The sequence below is a fragment of the Pleurodeles waltl genome, chromosome 5 (genome assembly GCF_031143425.1).
Source record: "Pleurodeles waltl isolate 20211129_DDA chromosome 5, aPleWal1.hap1.20221129, whole genome shotgun sequence".
NCBI lineage: Eukaryota > Metazoa > Chordata > Amphibia > Caudata > Salamandridae > Pleurodeles > Pleurodeles waltl.
This window is the reverse complement of record NC_090444.1, coordinates 820,785,595-820,804,341: the sequence shown is the minus strand read 5'-3', so window position 1 is coordinate 820,804,341 and position 18,747 is coordinate 820,785,595. Positions and strand designations below refer to the sequence as shown.

Sequence of the window (18,747 nt, the reverse complement as noted above, 5' to 3'; positions counted from 1 at the left end):
ACCCCAGTACACTTTACTCTATGGTCCTCCAGACAAACAGGTGAGTACACTGTGAGCATGATGCGTAGGCCATGAACGTATGGATTGCTGTGTGTGTTAGCCTCGTGTAGTGGGGGCTGAGGGGTCCTGGAAGTGCTGCATGTCTGGTGGTCAGTGTCTGTGCGTAAGGGGATTGGAGGGATATTGTGGGCCCTGAGTGTAAAAGTCCAGACGGTATAACTAATCCCTTTTTTCTATGCATATTTTCCTGCAGGACAGCGCCCATCAGAAAAAGGGTATTTGGCGTGCCATCGCCAAGGAGGTGCGGACCCTGGGGGACTTTGACAGGCAGAGCACCCACCGCCACATACGGTGGGGGGACCTGCACCATTGGGCAAGGAAGACGGCAGAGGCCCAGCTGGGGCTGTCCTCCCAACAAGGAAGGGGTGCCCGTCGTACCCTGACCCCCCTGATATTCCTCATCCTGGCGATGGCCTATCCGGAGTTGTATGGGCGCTTGAAGGCACCACAGCAGCCGCAAGGGGGTGAGTACAGATTCTGAATAATGACTTTGCACGCGTTAATGTTGTACCTGGGTGGGGGATGGGGGATGTGGGCTGTGGGTGCCCCTAGGCAGGCTCTGCAGCACTCCAACCCCAATAGTGTTAGTGGGCATATACTACTGGGCAGTGTCCTGTTGGTTTCAGGTGTGCAGTTAATGGCGTTGGGCAATGTACCCCATGGGCTGGTGACTAGCTTTGTAACTGGTAGTGCATGGCCTAGTGCCTAGGGCTGATCCCTGTGTGTTGTGTACGCCAACAGTAGTGCTGTTGCTGGTATTGACCAAGTGGATCCTCTGTCTCTCCTCCCCTCGTTTTGTCACCCTGTCCTTGTGTGCATTAGCATAATCTGGCGGAGGAGCAGAGGCACCGGCGACGGAGGGAGCTGCATCCCACATGGGCCTGGAGGCCGAAACCACCAACGGTGAGGGCACCAGTGGGACGTAGGGCGAGGGGAGCACCACGACAGAGACAGGAGGGGGCACTACAGACAGTGACTCCTCCTCCGATGGAAGCACCCTGGCAGTGGCGGACACCCCTGTGCCCACCCCAACAACAGGTACAGCCGGGGCACTTCAGCCATCCGAGGCTGCAGGTGACGGCCTGGAGGCTACCACCACAACCGCAAGCACGGCCACCTGCACTGCGGCCAGCACCGCCATCTGCACTGCCACAAGCACCGCCACCTGCACCGCCACAAGCAGCACCACTGCCAGCAGCAGCAGCCCCAGTGGGCAGCCGTCTGAGGCTGCAGGTGAAGGCCCGGAGGCTACCGCCACTGCCAGCACCGCCACCTGCAGCGCAACCGCAACTCAATGAGCAGCTGTCACCGCTGGAGAGCAGTGTGTAGTGGTGACTACATGGGCTGCAGTGCATCCTGGCCCCTGTAAAAGCTGTTGTTGTGACACCCAAGTGAGAGACTGTGACCTTGCACTCCAAAACATCTGCATCACAGGGCACAAAGCCCCCTCCAGAACCAGTGGAAGAAGGCATCCACTCAGCCCCTCCTTGCCAGGATGAAGCACACTGGGCACAAAGCCCCCTCCAGAACCAGTGGAAGAAGGCATCCACTCAGCCCCTCCTTGCCAGGATGAAGCACACTGGGCACAATGCCCCCTCCAGAACCACTGGAAGAAGGTATCCACTTGAGAGACTGTGGCTTTGCACTCCCCAGGACCAAGCAGTGGGCAAACCACCCACTTGAGAGACTGAGGCCTTGCACTCCCCAGGACCAAGCAGTGGGCAAACCACCCACTTGAGAGACTGTGGCCTTGCACTCCCCCGGACCAAGCAGTGGGCATGGAGCCCCCTCCAGGAGCAGTGGCGTTGTACCATCTTCCGGTTGAGGCGCCCCCCCCCTTCCCCGTCCCCCTGAGGTGCCTGTGTGTTTTCAACCTGATGTCCCTGCAGTGTTCTCTCCGTATTGAGGCAGGAGTCAAGTGTGGGCTTATCCTATGTGTTTTGGCCCAGTGGGCCACGGACATTTTTGAGTGGGCATTGTCCCGCCTTTTGTATATATTGTATATATTGTAAATACTATTTTTGATTTCTGAACGTATTTCTAAGTATTTCTAATATTACATTACACAAATGTGACTCCATTCCTTTTGTCCTTGCGTTATTCCTGAGGGTTTTGGGGTGTATATGTAATGTTGTTGGATGTGTTTGTGTGTATGGTGTTTGGGGTGAGGGTGGGTGTGGGGGTGTTGGGTGTTGCGTGTGTGTGTCACTCTCTTTTTCTTTCTCCCCCCCCTTGTGTGCTAGGTGCAGTACTCACTGTGGTCATCGACACCGGCGTTGGTGCTCCTGGTGTATGAGCAGATACACCAAAATGGGGAAGACCTGCAGCTCGGGCTCCATGGCGTCCTGGTTCTTCCTTGAGTGTCGAGAGGTGAGTCACTTCCCTTCAGAACACTGTTTCTGCTGTGCTTTTGATGTCGTTGGTACTGCCCTGGAAAAGGTGGCGGATAGGCCTTTTGTAATAGTGGGGGAACCTTGTCTTTCGCCTAGCTGTTGGCGGTTACCGCTGCGGTGTTTGTTACTATTGCCGTGGCTGTCGGATTGTTAATGTGGCTGTATGTGTTGGCGGTTTCCGCCGTGGTCATGATTACATATTTTGTTTGCCGCCGGCCTGTTGGCGGTGTTACCAATGCTTTAACACCGACCGCCAGGGTTGTAATGAGGGCCATTATCTTTTGTGTGCTATAAAGATTTAACAGTAAAACTGTATGGCTCGACATTTTTTGAACAAACAGATTTTATTTATTTTAGTGAGAGTACAAGAACATAATAAACAAAAGCATTGCATCCTGGTCAAGGCCCCATACTCCACACTCACCCACAGCTCCAAGAGATTACAAAGGAGCCACATCTTCCCCAGGCGGGTTCCCAATACAGAGGATAAGCAATAGTACGCCCATCATTTGCCGTAAATGTTATGGAATTTATGAGGACAACCCCTGGCCACATAGATTGGTTCTTCTTGTTTGACACACAAATTCATGACAGGTCTCAACACTGTCAAGCTATGAGGCTGTGGAAATTTCCAGGTCTTTGCTATGTCTCTCCTGGCTCCCAGTGCAGCCAGACCAACCAGTGTTTTGTCACCCCTCGCACCCACAAACTCATCCATAAGCCAAGAAGCATGACCCTTGAGGTCAGTGTGACACATCTGGCCACAATGTTAGAAAGGGAATTACCTATTCGGTTCCAATACTGGGCGATCGCAGGACATTGCCAGACCATATGGAAAAAGTCTGCTCCAGGGGACGAGCATCAAGTGCAGTTGGGCTCAGGCAGAATGCCCACATGCCAGAGTCTTTGAGGTGTTATATAGGGTAAATGGAGGTAGTGTAATTGGATTAGTCTCTGTCGCGCAGATTTCACGAGCTCCAGGGGGCACTAAAAGCCTCATACCACTACGCCTCCTCCAGTTCTCCCACCCATCCTCCCATTTTCACCTGATTGCGTCTAATGTCTCTGGGGCATTACAAACTAGGGAGCAATATACCTGAGAAATACCTTCTCGTCCCAGGCCACACTCAATAATCATACCTCCAGAGGGCTAACATTTGCTAATTCTGCCAAGCAGACGTGGAAACGTCTGAGGGAATATCTCAACTGCAGGTATTTGGGAAATTTAATGTGGGAGAGTGTAAAGTGAGATTGGAGATCTGCAAAAGAGTGCATAGTAGATCTGCACCACGTCTCCCAGCACCATAATCCCAACCAGGTTCCAGTATCGGGAGCCACCCAGCCCTGCTGTGTTCTAGCTAGACCCTCCTCCAGAGAGGAGCTTGTTGGGTCAGTCACCCGTCCCATCTAGTGAATATGTTGGCTGTCTGCCACACCAAGAATATCATTTGGGTGACCTCCGGGGTGTCAAAGAAAACAGGTCAACCACGAAGATAATACATCTCCTCGTCAAAACCAAGGGGGGTCGGCTCAACTTGGTATGCTGAGTCATTCCACCCGCCAGTCCACCAATCATTTATAATCAGGAGGTGAGATGCATTGTAATATAGAAGTTTGTCTAGTGCTTCCAGGCTACCATCATACACTGAGCTACAACATTTAGCTTGAGCAATGCGCAAGTGATGATCTAGCCAGAGGAAGGCCCGAAGCACCACCACCACTTCAGTGAACCAAGTGTTGGGAATATTAAGTGGGAAGTTCTGCAGGGTACTAAGGAAACAGAGCAGTATTATCATTTTGATCACTGCAACTCCGTCCAGGATGTTAACAGGGAGATTGTTCCAGGCACCTAGACTAATCTTAGTCCATCTGAGGACAGGGATAAGCTTGAAATTATGCGTGAGTTCCGGCACTGTTGCTATGTGGACCACTAAGTATTTGAAGCTCAGAAGGCGAACAGGTATATCAGACTGCCATTCAAGCATTGCATTATCTCTCTTTAGAGGAGCTAGGACTGATTTCGCCAGGTGACTCAGTGTCCCAAAGCATCTTCAAAGAGTCGGAGGATTTTAACCAGACATGGGCCCGGTACTGCAGGATCAGCATGAAACTGGAGGACATAATCCGCAAATAATGCGATCCTGTCTTCCAACAAATTATATGAGATAGGGGTTTTCTAGCCAGCGCGAAGAGGAGTGGGTAGAAGGGGCAACCTTTTCTAGTCCTGAACCGAGTCAGGAATTAGTGAGAGAGCACACTGTTGACCAGGACCTGGTCGTGACTATTGAAGGGCCACCAAAGTACGAAAGCAGAACCAAAGCCCATATGTTGCAGCACTGAGGCAAGATAATTCCTATCAACAGTATCAAAGGCCTTTAAAAAGTGCACAAGTAATAAGACCACTGCCTTCACAATATCACTGACATCAGCTAGGACTACATGAACGCAATTGCTGTTAGGCATAAAGCCACATTGATCTAGGTGGCCCAAAGAGTAAAGGACTAGTTGCTAAGATTTTGACTTAGATTTTAAAATCTGTATTAATCAGGGGGCATCCGGCACTAACGTCTGGGCCAGTTCAGGGGCAGGCCTTGGCTGATCTGCATAAAGTTTCTTGTAATAGTCTGCAAATACATTTGCAAATGCCTCTGTGATGGTAACCAAGGACCCTGAAGCAATACTAGGAATGAGTCAGAAACTAACACCCCTAGTGGCCAGTTTATAAAGAAGAGTACTACTTTTATCACCATATTCATATACTCGTGGGTTGAGGCACACCAACATTGGTGGGCCTTATAAAAGGGTAGATGACCTAGGGATGTCATATTGATTTCTAATTGTTTGGTCAGTGATTCAGGAGCTTCTGTTGCTTTCACAGCCTCAAGCCAGAGCATGGGGCCCTCAAGTTCCATAATGCACCAGTGTCTATCATTATCTCTGCACTTGAGGAATGCTTTGGCTATACCCCGAATTGTGGGTGTACTTGCCGTCCATAATGTACCTACCTTTTTGACCGTTCCCTCAATGGTCTCCAAATAGGATTGCAGTTCCTCAGAGAGGAGACTGTCTTCTGTCAGGAACCAAGTATCCAGATGCTATATAGGTCTCCTGCAACGTATTGGCACAATCCGAGGCAAAGCAACGGGGGGAATGGTCTGAGATACCACAAGAAAGCATAGTGAAGTGGAGGTCATGTCTGTGGGCGGGAGAAATATATGGTCAATTCAAGATAGAGTGTTAGTGTAAGGTTGAGTGTATGCACTCGAAGTCCCAAAGAATGTATCCATGATTCAATGCTCTTGAAGGGAGAAGTGTGAACAAACTTAGCAGTCAATTCAATGGAAAATATGCTGTGCTGTCTCTAAATGATCGTGTGCTTCCACACCCTGCATTAGTAATATATTTGTGACACTGTGGTCCTAAATGCAACAGCTACAAAGTATAAACTTACCACTCACCTGCTGAATGGGCATGGCTCATTTGTGACACTGGTTCTTTGTGTGATGCTTAGATTTTTCAGAATTCTTATGAGTTCAGTGATGTACCATTGACGGCAGCATGCCCAGTCTGAAAATTGTTTCAGCATCACTGAAAACTACTAGGCCCACAGGAACTCTTGCAGCACTTAGAGCTTGCTGTTAGCTTCTCCCAATTTTCTCAGCTGCACAAGTCAGATTTCAAGCAGTAGAATCCACTGAAGCACCTGCGGGGCCACTGCAAATGTCTTATTGCGCGCGCAAGGAATATCCAAGGATTGCCCATACACACTTTTGTAAATGCAGAATGTGCCATATATGAAGCAAACAGAGGTAATTGAAGAAGATATGCTTAGGCTGCTGCGTGGATTCTGGAGGCAGGTCGGTCACATTAATCTCTGCGATCAGCTTGACAGATGGAGGGAGGATGATGGCGGTTAGTAAAAGAACATAGACATGCTTAGGACAGAGTCCCAGAACTGGAAAAATTAATTATTTGAGCATTGCTTATTTCACTTTATGCTAATATTGGGACGGAAAAGTTGTCTGTGAGGTAATGGACGTACGCTCCTGCCCTAAGTGCCCCAACTGTACTCATGTCTGTATCCCTAATGCTGGTTTTTGTTGTCACAGGCAAACATGTATCAAGCATGTGCGCCATCACAGACTGCAGTCGTCTTGGACCAGGAGAAGCTCCCAAAGCACTACTCTCATACTGGCGAAAGGCGACTGACTTTACCAGGAGTTAAGCAGCATGAGAACGGTTGTGGCAGAATACTGTGTAGTGATTAGTAGGAGTGAACAGCTCCTTTTTAACCTGTGTCACTGGATTGAAGCCTCCAGCTCACTCATTTAAAGTTCTGCTGCTATGAGCATAACTCACCCCACCCTTGGTCTACTTCAGTTGGGTATGGAGTGCTGTGCAGTGCATGAGTCGTATACCTGCACTAGGTGTATATGTGCCCAGAAAGGGTACAATACAGGGATGAAGCAGTACTGTGCAGTGAGTGCACGCTAAATGCATATGCTGGGTATATGTGTGTCTGTGAGTGATCCGCTACATGAAAGATGTAGTGCTGTGCAGTGTGTGCATGCTAAATGCATGTGCTGGGTGTATGTGTGCTTGTGAGTGGTACCATACATGATAGGCATAGTAGTATGCAGTACATGTTTGTTGAATTCATGTGCTGGGTGTATGTATGCCTGTGAGGGGTGCAGGACATGAGGGAAACAGTTCTGTGTAGGGCATCTATGTTGAATACATGTGCTGAGTGTATGTGTACCTGTAAAGGGTCAAATATATGGAGGACTCTGGGTTTCATTTTGGGAGCCCAGGACTGTATGGTGAAGCACTAATCACTGTAGCTGACACTCAGGTGTGAACTCTAGTCACTCCCATGGTCTGTGTTGCTCCTGCTGTGGCGGACTGCTTTCAAGATGAAGATAGGGCACTTCAAAAGAAAGCAGACTCCCAACATAAATTTCAAAGGCACAGACTCTAAAACACATTTTTTGTTTAGACTGGACTATAAGAAGGGGATGTTGAGACCCCCAACATTGTCAACTGTCAAACAGCAAGATGGACTGTGCAAGGAGGAGAAGCACTGCAAGACTTCTGCCTGTTCGGCCTTTTAGTCTCCCAGCTGTGTGAGAGGACATCACCTAGGGAATCCAAGACCACCTGCCCTGGAGCCTGGAGCACCAGGCTTGCCTGCCAGCCAAGACCAGTGTGCCCCATGAGGAAGAGGAGAGCAGTCGAGAGAGCGAGGTCTAGTGAGCAATCCTGTCAACTGGAGTCCCTTTGAGAGGTGTGAGGAGATGACTGTTGTGCCTATTGAGGTGTTGCCTGTGTGCAGGAAAATGTCAGTGACCCTCATATTGCAAAGGAGCACTGAAGTGAGTCGCAGAGATCGTTGTGCTGAACGGGCATTGCCTGTGTGCATTTAGGAGTTGCTTATCCCATATTCCAGAAGGGGTTTCCGCAAAGTGAACTGTGATCATCACTGGAACCTGGATGGGGCCGCCTTGGACAACTTGCCATGCAGAGTGGGCTATAGATCTTGTGCAGTTGTGAGCAGGTGACCTTGTGTGCCAAGAGGAGCTACCATGAAAGAATCTACAGTGTTGATCGAGTAGGAGCTTGTGTGCAGTAGAGATACAGTGTCCTACTATGCTAGCAGGGGTCACTGGGACCAGCATGAAGTGTGACCTGGTCAGCATCGTCACTGGAGAAGTGAGGCCACTATAGGGACACCTGTGCACCTATACTGGGAGGAAGGAGCAGCATCAGGATCTTTGCACTATTTCCCCCTACTGCGGGATGGACCCAAGCCTTACCTTGCCAGGAGAAGCCACAAAGAACCTTGGTCACTGCAGATGCACAACAGGGTGTGGGGGACCTAACAACTGCATAGACAGCCTATCTGGGCCACGTGCACTGAACTCACCCCAACAAGCCAACCAGCTGCCCTCAGGAACTCCAGTCACTCAGATACTGCAGGTGTGGGTAATTTCAGGATTCAGACAGCCCTGGGGAACCTTGCTTGCTTTGGTACTGGAATACCTTTGACTTTAATACAAGGCTACAGTGGACTCTTGAGCTTTGAACTACTAGTGGAGTTTACCCTGGACGTTGCCAATAGTGAATGAAGAATAACCACTATCACTAGAGTGAGGAAGGAGTGGGACACCGGGAAGTGCCTACAAAACACCTCACGTGCACTGAGTACTTGTTTGTGAATTATGAACTTCTCTTTGTGTTCTTATCAATAAAATAAAATACTTATTTTATTGTAAAAGTGAGTTTTGGGCTGGACAATTATTTATCCCTGCTAATTTGTGCATTGTGAGTTGTGAGCCTTGATACACCTCCCTGTCTTCAACTCAACCACCCTTCTCCCTTCCCTGGACTGCTCAGACCACACATTTTCTGAGAGTCTAGGAGCACTTGGCCCAGTTGCTCAGGAGCCCTTGTAGGTTGAGCCCCGGGACATCAGGAGTAAAAGTCCTCAACCCCATGGCTGGACACAGTAGCCATGCTTGTCCAATGGCCCTCTGAACTGCGTCCTGACAGCTAAAAGTTTAAAGAAGCTTCTAGTGCTAATGTACAATTCTTCCTTATATAAACCAGAAGTGGGAATAGTTATACTTCTGAGACCCATGGAAACTGTTTAGAATCTCAGAAAACATGATGTTGCTTCCCAAAGTGAGATACTGAAATAAGGAGAACTCAGGTAAATGTTATACACAGTACTATAGTAGAGGTGGGCAAGCAGGGAGAACTGAGCTAAGGGTCTGTCTTTGCTCCAAGAGCTGATTTAGTTTTAAGAGACTAGGAACGAGCTGAGCAATGGAAATATTGGCAAGGAAATTGTGTAACAAGCACTATGTAAAAATATGATAAAGTTTCTTCAAAAATCAAAAAATGTATATTTGTTTAACAAGCATTTCACCTAATTGGATTATTTCAGTACATTGAAAGTCATTTATTAAACTTGCCCTCCACACTTAGTTGGCAAATTTTATTCTTTTGTTTTTCTTCATTTGTTTATTTGAGCATATGCGTGCAGTAAAAAGAAGACCACCACCTTGTTTTTAGAAGGCAGGAGGAACATTTGTTTTTGCCAATACTTTTTTCTGCAAAAGTCCACAAAGATCATACTCATGTGGTCTGCAGTGCTTGTCCATGTGTGGCTGATAGGAGGTTAGATAACCTGAGAAGACAGTCAGGCTTCAGTGCAGCGTACCTTAACAGCTTTGAATTAAATTAGTAGACAGATGCACAGATACTCAACCTGTGCCTTCTATGCCACCATCTGTTCGACCTCTGCTCTTTCCTTATCAGTGGTGTACCTGTGTGTGAGCAGTGTGTGTTTGAGTGCAGGATAGTCACCATGTTTTCTGTGTCCACTGTGAGGGGTGTGTCTATATGAATGCAGGATTAACACTGTCTTTTGTGAGTGCAGGGTAAGTGGTCTATAGGTTGAAAGCTGCTCCTGTGTGAGTGCAGCGTGAGGCATGTGTGTGATGCATGAAGGGTTTGCTTATCTAAGGGCTGCAGTGTTAGTGTGGGTATCTCTACATCTAATGACTTTGTGTGCAGGCACTTTACAAGGGTCAGCAGACAGAGAGAGATGTCACCCTTGTGAGGGGGTCTAGTTACTTCGCTTTGGGCACTAAGGGCAGAAGTATTGTTAAAAAGCATGCCCTTGAGATCAGCAGCAACTGCTAGCACTGATCTGGGAAGAGGCCTGGGCACTGCGCTGGAGGTACCATAGGGAGGGTTACTGGATACACCAGTGAACCAAACCATGGACACTGAACAATGCTTACTAGTCGTTAATGGAAAAAATGGGTGTGTAAATGTATCTATTTATCAAGTGCTCACAGAGCCATACGAGTAGCTGGGCACATACTACCAGCACAAGTCTGCACACAAGACAGTGCTGTGACTTTTAACAGGTAAGGGCTATGGTATTACTCTGGAAACATCATGTGTGAAGGCCATGCCTTGTGTCCATGGCCATTATGCAATGAATGGGGGTGGGGGGGCACAGAGAGGCAGCACACTTTGCCTACTGCATGGCTGATTACTAAGAGAATTAAACTGCATCATAAATTTTTTTTAATCACAGTGTCAGGTTACCTAATGAATCATGGCTACTGAACTACTGCCACAAAGTAGCTACTGTGGCACGCACAATTTAAATGGTACCGCAGTGAGCCACTTCATGTGTGCATCTAGGAAACTCTGTACTGACACCAGTACATGTACGTTGTTCTCCTCATATTTATACACCAATGTATCACATGATATCCTCAATCACTTATAGGCAAATATTTACTGGGCCAGAACAACAGACAGTACAATGGAGCACTACTAAAGAACAGCCTAACCCGTCTTGCACTTGTACAAGGCAGATACAGATACTATCTGTAAAATAGCCAATGACACAATAGCAGTATAGTATTTTATGTAACACCTAAACAAAGGGATGTTACCATGAATACTAATCGTGTCATTTGCCCTCATATGCGTCAATGTAATAGACACAATTTCTAGTGAAATTCACTTTCATGAACAGAGCTGCATTCTCCATCACGCACATGTATCCTCCTTGTTGGCCATATAGCTTAGCTTGGTAAGTTTCTGAAAGAGGTGAAGCAGGGTGTGTTTTTGTAGGATTATTCCACTGAGTTGTATTGATGCATTTGGTTGGTGAGAATGATTTAATGGAATAACAATTGCAGCTAGTTCATGAAGTGGTCGTGTCCCTCTATATGCCATTGCAGGGGATTTCACTGCTTTTTCATTCTGGTGTAGACACACCAAAACAAAGCAGAAAATGTGTCAAAACCCCTGTTATAGCAAATGTAACACAATACCATGTAACATGACAACTGGCATAATGTAGCTGTAGATTTAAGTACCATGATCGGAAGCAGATGGGGATGCCAATGTTGGGAATGACTTGCATTTGATGGCACTGACACAGGAGAGACTAGCGAGGATGATAAGAAGGGAGCAGTGAATGCCAGAAACAAACCAAGACATAGCACCCATAGGAGACTGGTGACTTAACACTGGGACAGTGTGACACAAACTTGAGGGAGATATCAGGGAAGTGGACAGTGATGGTGCCTTGTGAGCTGATGGATGCAAAATTAGTGAGTGTTACTAAACATAGGGACTCCATCATAGCAGAGGTGTGCAGAAAGATAAGTGCAAGCAGACCCAGACAACATGGTTCGGGACAGACCAAGTGAGGGTGCTTAATATGACCCGCTGGAGAATAGGTAAAGGGTTCATCAGGTTTTTTAGGATTTCCATTGATGGAGTTATAGATTGCCTTGCAACATTAGTAGGTCTTCACCTTTCATTGTGACAAATCTATATGGAATGTGGCCTCTTTGTTTTCTGTCTGCAAATGTGCCAGCCCATGCATCGGCCAGCCTAACACCAACACTATATCTATGGCAGACTGCACAAACAGTTGAATTTACTCATGTGTAAAAACAAGGAAGATCCACAGTCATCTGCTGCATCTCAATTAACCTGGTTCCTGCACGAGTTTGGTGCAGTCATCTGTGCTACCATCCAATCCTGACACTCCTCCCTTCTTTATGCTTTAAGACTCTCAACTTTCATGTGAGAGAACACCAGTGTAGGTGTTTCCATGACTCTAGTGGCAGTAGCAGGACAAAAAGGAAATGGTAAAGAAATGGTAGGATAATTTAGGATAATCCCATACTAATACAAAAGTAAATTACAATATTTGAGTGAAGCAGTAGGAAGATACAAATGAAAGATGATAGAGGACTGAATGCGCCAGAGTCAAGATCTGAAGAAGATGCATTATTTGGGAAATGCAATGAAATAGAGGAGGGTGGAAAAAAGAGGGAATTGAGAAAATTCTCTTTATAATGGGGGTAGGTATCAATGCTGCACTGAGTGTAAGGACACCAGGCTTCTGAAGGCAAGTGTGGCCCACTGTATCCCTTCTATGACTATGTTTAACAATGCAGCCTGGGTATTGATAGCCCTTGCTTGCATTAGGGCCCATGGTATTCTTGCTATATCACCATACTGAAAAAGAAAACAAATTAAAGTAAGAAAGGTATCCATGTTATCCTATGACAAATAAAGATGCTGTAAAATGATATAACAGAGAGCCAAATAGGAGGTTCTGTCAAACAAGTGAATGGCATCAGAAAGAAGAATAGAGGATCTAGATTTATCACAAAAGAATTTGATTTCTTCAGGATAGTTTTTCATGGCCATCACATACAACTGTTCTGTTTAACCTGATGTTGTCCACCAGCAGTTTGCATTCACATTCTTGGAAGAATATAATCAGTAGTGGACAGTTGAAACAAACCTTTAATTTACAAATCCTTCGATAAATAGATACCAGTACTGTTGGCTAAGAGAATATATCAGACTTTCCACAAGTGTGCCCTCTGCATTCAAGCTGCAAAAAGACTTTGAACTTGCTTGTAACACTGATTTTTAGTCATTTAAATGTACTATTTGCCACAAAAGAAAACAAGAAGACGTTAAACACACAAATTAATATTTTCCTCATTTATCCATTTTAAAATATTTCAAGAACTAGGAAAAAGCGGAGTATTAATTATGTGACACTTGGTCAAACTGAATCTTTTCTAGGAAAGGTCACTATTGAAATTGTAACCTGTATGTTAACGTGTACTTATACCTGGATTCAAATATTACGATAAATAGTAAAGAAAAACTAAAAATATTCTTAAACAAGGCCTATACATGAAAATGCCTCTTACCTCTTTCACCCGTTCCAGTTCATTTTGCAGAGCTTGCTTGGTTATTTCCACCTCGATAAGCTGCTGCCTCAGCTTCTCATTTTCCTCTTCTGTCTTTGTGCGCTTTTCTTCTACATTTTCAAGTTCATGGTGAAGCCTCACAGACACATCCTTTGCAACCTAATGGCATGAAAGATATTATAAGATAAACCACCACTTGCATAAAGCAGAGTTATTTCTAAGGTACAGTGTTGGATATTTCCATAGTCAAGTTGTTAATATCTAACTTGAACTATACACTTTGGGGGTCTTAGCCAAGTGAAAAGTTAATAATGTTTTAAACGTACCATCACCCATTACTGAAGTAAAAAAAAAAACAGGTCACCACAAAAATGTAAATTACCAAAACTGTGATTTCTAACATGCAGCACCTTAGTATGATAATACTGAGCTGGACACAGGCCAAGAGTGGAAAAAAAAAACATTTTTACTTTCCCTCCTGTACAATTGTCAGAAGACCATGCAAGTGTGTTTGGACTGGAATGTCCCTCCATGTTGTACCATTGCATCACCTGCTCTGCCGCCAGAACTGCATACCGTTGATTCTGTTTTTTTAATTTTGGTAATGGAATACACTAATCCTGTGTCTGTGCATTGACCTAGTCCTGGCCTGATGACAATGCTGGGGTTCTAGACCTAGTGCTGAACCAAGGACATCCTTATAGTGATAGAGTACTATTGTGGCTGTCACAGGTGTCATGTATGTAGCGTGGTGGTGGCAGAATACCATTTTAGTGAATTATAATGACAGGTTTGTTATCTGTGAGATATGAATACTCGCCTACTGTCACATTTACCTAAAGTTCTGCTACTTGTGTTGAACCTGAATCCGAAACGTGACATCCTTGGTACTGTGTTTGTGAATGGATGCTAGAAGCAGTAGTGTTCTATGCAAAACATTGTCCATGTGCACATATGCTAGAAGCAGTAGTGTGCATGCAGGAGTGCTGCAGACCTGCAGGTTCCATTTTTTAAGCCCCTAACCTAGACTGGAATATAAGATGGTGGAAAGGTTGCTTTTCTACAGTATTGCTGGTATCTTCTTGTTGGGAGTGGAGCACTCAACACTATGATGAGGATAGAGGAGACAAGCTTTCCTTAGAAGTGCCAGGACCCTTCCTGATTCAAGGGGCTCAATACGACTCTAGTTGCAACTGCCTTTGGGTGGATAGCAGGGGATACAGGGTAAAGGGTGCTTGAATAAAATATAGATTTGAACATATTGGGAGTCAGAAATATCAGAAATTAAATACTGTGACACACAAATATACAGGGAGTGCAGAATTATTAGGCAAGTTGTATTTTTGAGGATTAATTTTATTATTGAACAACAACCATGTTCTCAATGAACCCAAAAAACTCATTAATATCAAAGCGGACTATTTTTGGAAGTAGTTTTTAGTTTGTTTTTAGTTTTAGCTATGCTAGGGGGATATCTGTGTGTGCAGGTGACTATTACTGTGCATAATTATTAGGCAACTTAACAAAAAACAAATATATACCCATTTCAATTATTTATTATTACCAGTGAAACCAATATAACATCTCAACATTCACAAATATACATTTCTGACATTCAAAAACAAAACAAAAATAAATCAGTGACCAATATAGCCACCTTTCTTTGCAAGGACACTCAAAAGCCTGCCATCCATGGATTCTGTCAGTGTTTTGATCTGTTCACCATCAACATTGCGTGCAGCAGCAACCACAGCCTCCCAGACACTGTTCAGAGAGGTGTACTGTTTTCCCTCCTTGTAAATCTCACATTTGATGATGGACCACAGGTTCTCAATGGGGTTCAGATCAGGTGAACAAGGAGGCCATGTCATTAGATTTCCTTCTTTTATACCCTTTCTTGCCAGCCACGCTGTGGAGTACTTGGACGCGTGTGATGGAGCATTGTCCTGCATGAGAATCATGTTTTTCTTGAAGGATGCAGACTTCTTCCTGTACCACTGCTTGAAGAAGGTGTCTTCCAGGAACTGGCAGTAGGACTGGGAGTTGAGCTTGACTCCATCCTCAACCCGAAAAGGCCCCACAAGCTCATCTTTGATGATACCAGCCCAAACCAGTACTCCACCTCCACCTTGCTGGCGTCTGAGTCGGACTGGAGCTCTCTGCCCTTTACCAATCCAGCCACGGGCCCATCCATCTGGCCCATCAAGACTCACTCTCATTTCATCAGTCCATAAAACCTTAGAAAAATCAGTCTTGAGATATTTCTTGGCCCAGTCTTGACGTTTCAGCTTGTGTGTCTTGTTCAGTGGTGGTCGTCTTTCAGCCTTTCTTACCTTGGCCATGTCTCTGAGTATTGCACACCTTGTGCTTTTGGGCACTCCAGTGATGTTGCAGCTCTGAAATATGGCCAAACTGGTGGCAAGTGGCATCGTGGCAGCTGCACGCTTGACTTTTCTCAGTTCATGGGCAGTTATTTTGCGCCTTGGTTTTTCCACACGCTTCTTGCGACCCTGTTGACTATTTTGAATGAAACGCTTGATTGTTCGATGATCACGCTTCAGAAGCTTTGCAATTTTAAGAGTGCTGCATCCCTCTGCAAGATATCTCACTATTTTTTACTTTTCTGAGCCTGTCAAGTCCTTCTTTTGACCCATTTTGCCAAAGGAAAGGAAGTTGCCTAATAATTATGCACACCTGATATAGGGTGTTGATGTCATTAGACCACACCCCTTCTCATTACAGAGATGCACATCACCTAATATGCTTAATTGGTAGTAGGCTTTCGAGCCTATACAGCTTGGAGTAAGACAACATGCATAAAGAGGATGATGTGGTCAAAATACTCATTTGCCTAATAATTCTGCACTCCCTGTAGTGATGCACACATTTTTGTGAGATAAGTAATAGCATCATAAATAATATTGATGTTTTTAATATTGTTTTCACTTAGATAGTGGTTACAGTTGATATATTAATTTTATTTCTCACTATTGTAAATATAAGTGATTTAGAGTTTTTTAATAGTAGTTTTTAGTGTTGTAGTGGGTTGTTGGGTGTGTACGGGAATAGGGTGGAAAGTTAATTAGATAATAATTAAGAGTTATTTAATAAATGTTATTCAGTTATATCATTAACACCGAGTATGCAATTTTTTTATAACTCAATTTATTCATTTTCAGTGTGAGTTACAAACACAAGACCACAGCCCATCAAGTCCATACATCAGAAGAGGAACACATTCAACAATCAATCAATCCCTGCACCTAGGCAATCATATGCCAACCACCCGTCTCAGCTATTCTTGTGCTCACGAGGACAACTCCAGCTTCAAATATGGGCCGTTTCAGCTGGGCACACCTCCACTTATAAATAATGTCTTGCTTGACCACCAACATTGTCACCTCACAAGCGTGCGCACCACCCTTCACCCCTCCTACATCTTCCAGAAAGTCCAACAACGCCACTTTAGTAGTGAGACAAGTTGACGGCCCAACACTGCATAAAGCCCCCTCCTAATTTCCGCCCAGTAGGGCACCAATTCCAGCAGGACCAAATGACGAGAAAGAAATCTGCATCTGGCATTGAACATCCAATACAGTGTGCCTGGGCTGACCTGCCAGCTCGATGAAGCTGCTAGGCGGGTCATATATTTGTGGTATGCAAGTAGTTGAGTTGAACCAGCCGGAGGTGCGTGGAAATCGCTAGCTCCCTTGGGGTCAGTATAGCCTCAATCCTCAATTTATGAAAACGGTTTGATTTATTAAGTATTTTACGAAATACAGATTTTTTCTGTTACATGTTTTTTGGAGGCTGTTAGGTTTGTAGGAATATAGGGTGACACGTTAGTGAAGTAATAATTAATTAACAATTCATTCTTCACTGTTAATTAATTATTTAATTGATTATTAATTATGTAATTTATTGAATACTTTTTTATTTTAGTTATATTTTAGATGTGGGTTGCTAGGTTTGTAGGGATTCAAGGTGGGAAGTTAATTAATAACTGAATAACAATTATTCATCAATAGATTATTTTTTGCAATAGTAATTATGTAAATTGATTAATTGCTTTAGTTTTTTTTTTAACACATATTTTTATGTTAATATTTGTTTCATTAAGAATTAAATATTATTCTACATTCATGGCTGACCCATATATTTAATGTGATTGAAGTGAAGTATTTTCCCTACTCTTGCTTAGACTGCAGTAGGAACAATAAAATTAACCTCTTCGCAGTTCACTACTTTCCCCACTGTTGCACTGTTGCAATGTTTAGAGTGGGACAAGTACATTTCACCCCTCCAAAATCCAATGCTTTCCCTACTGTGGCAGGGACCAGATTGGAAATAGTAAACCTTTCCCTTCAAAGTCCAACACTTTCACTACTGTTGCTCTGACTGCAAATTTCACTCTTCCGAAATCTAACTCTTTCCCTACTCTGACTGGAGTGAAAATAGTAAATTTTACCCCTCCGAAAACCATTGCTTTCGCTACTGTTGCCCTGTATGGAGTGAGACTTGTAAACCCCTCTGAATTTCAACACATTTCCTACTGTGGTGTTGTTTGGAGCGGGAATAATAAATTTCGCCCCTTCGGAGTCCAATGCTTTCCCTACTGTTGCACAGTTTGGACTGGGAATACTAAATTTACCCTTCCAAAGTCCAACATTTTCACTACTGTTGTGTAGTCTGGAGTGGGAGAAGTAAATTTCACCTCTCTGAAATCCAAAGCTTTCCCTATTGTTGCACTGAGGGAGTAGGAATTTTAAGTTTAACTCCTTTGAAGTCCAGCACTTTCCCCATTATTACAGAAAGTGGCGTAGTAATAGTAAAGCAAACCCATTCGAAATCCAACAATTTCACTACTATTGCGCACTAGAATGGGAATAAAATATATTTTTAGACCTCAATAGTCTTCATAATATTGTGTGAATAGATTTCATAACATTAGTTTTTTATATATTTTATATATTTTATATTATATATAAACCCACATATATATATATATATATATATATATATATATATATATATATATATATATATATATATATATTTGAAACAAAACAACTGTTACCAATTGTAATGCTGCACTCCAGGAGAGTTTTTTATACTTTTTAATTGCAGTCATAAACTTCACCGACCATCACCAACGCGTTTCGACCTTTCGACTGTATTGTTCCATATATTTTATATATATATATATATATATATATATATATATATATATATATATATATAGCAAAATAATTAATAACAATATTCATTTTATCTTATATTAATTTTAATATTTGTCAGTTATATGTGTATGTATGTGTGTATATATATATATATATATATATATATATATATATATATATATATATATATATATATATATATATATATATATATGTCAAACCAAGGCCCTTTCAGGGATAGAGTGACGCATACATTAGGCAAAAAACAAAGGAGAACTCTGGGAAGTTCCCAATTTTAGGTGGAGAGCTGCTCTATTAAGGAGCACCCTACAACACCAG

The 18,747-nt window shown here is 44.0% G+C and overlaps 1 protein-coding gene across 2 annotated transcripts in view; it reads right to left on the bottom strand.

Moving 5' to 3' along the window:
* Positions 1 to 18,747, bottom strand: part of MTCL3 (MTCL family member 3) — a 188,329-nt gene that overhangs the window by 97,086 nt on the left and 72,496 nt on the right. For both annotated transcript variants that reach the window (XM_069234839.1, XM_069234840.1), the window contains exon 3: positions 13,229 to 13,387. In XM_069234839.1, coding sequence (XP_069090940.1) covers positions 13,229 to 13,387 — 159 coding nt within the window. The remainder of the gene's footprint in view (positions 1 to 13,228; positions 13,388 to 18,747) is intronic.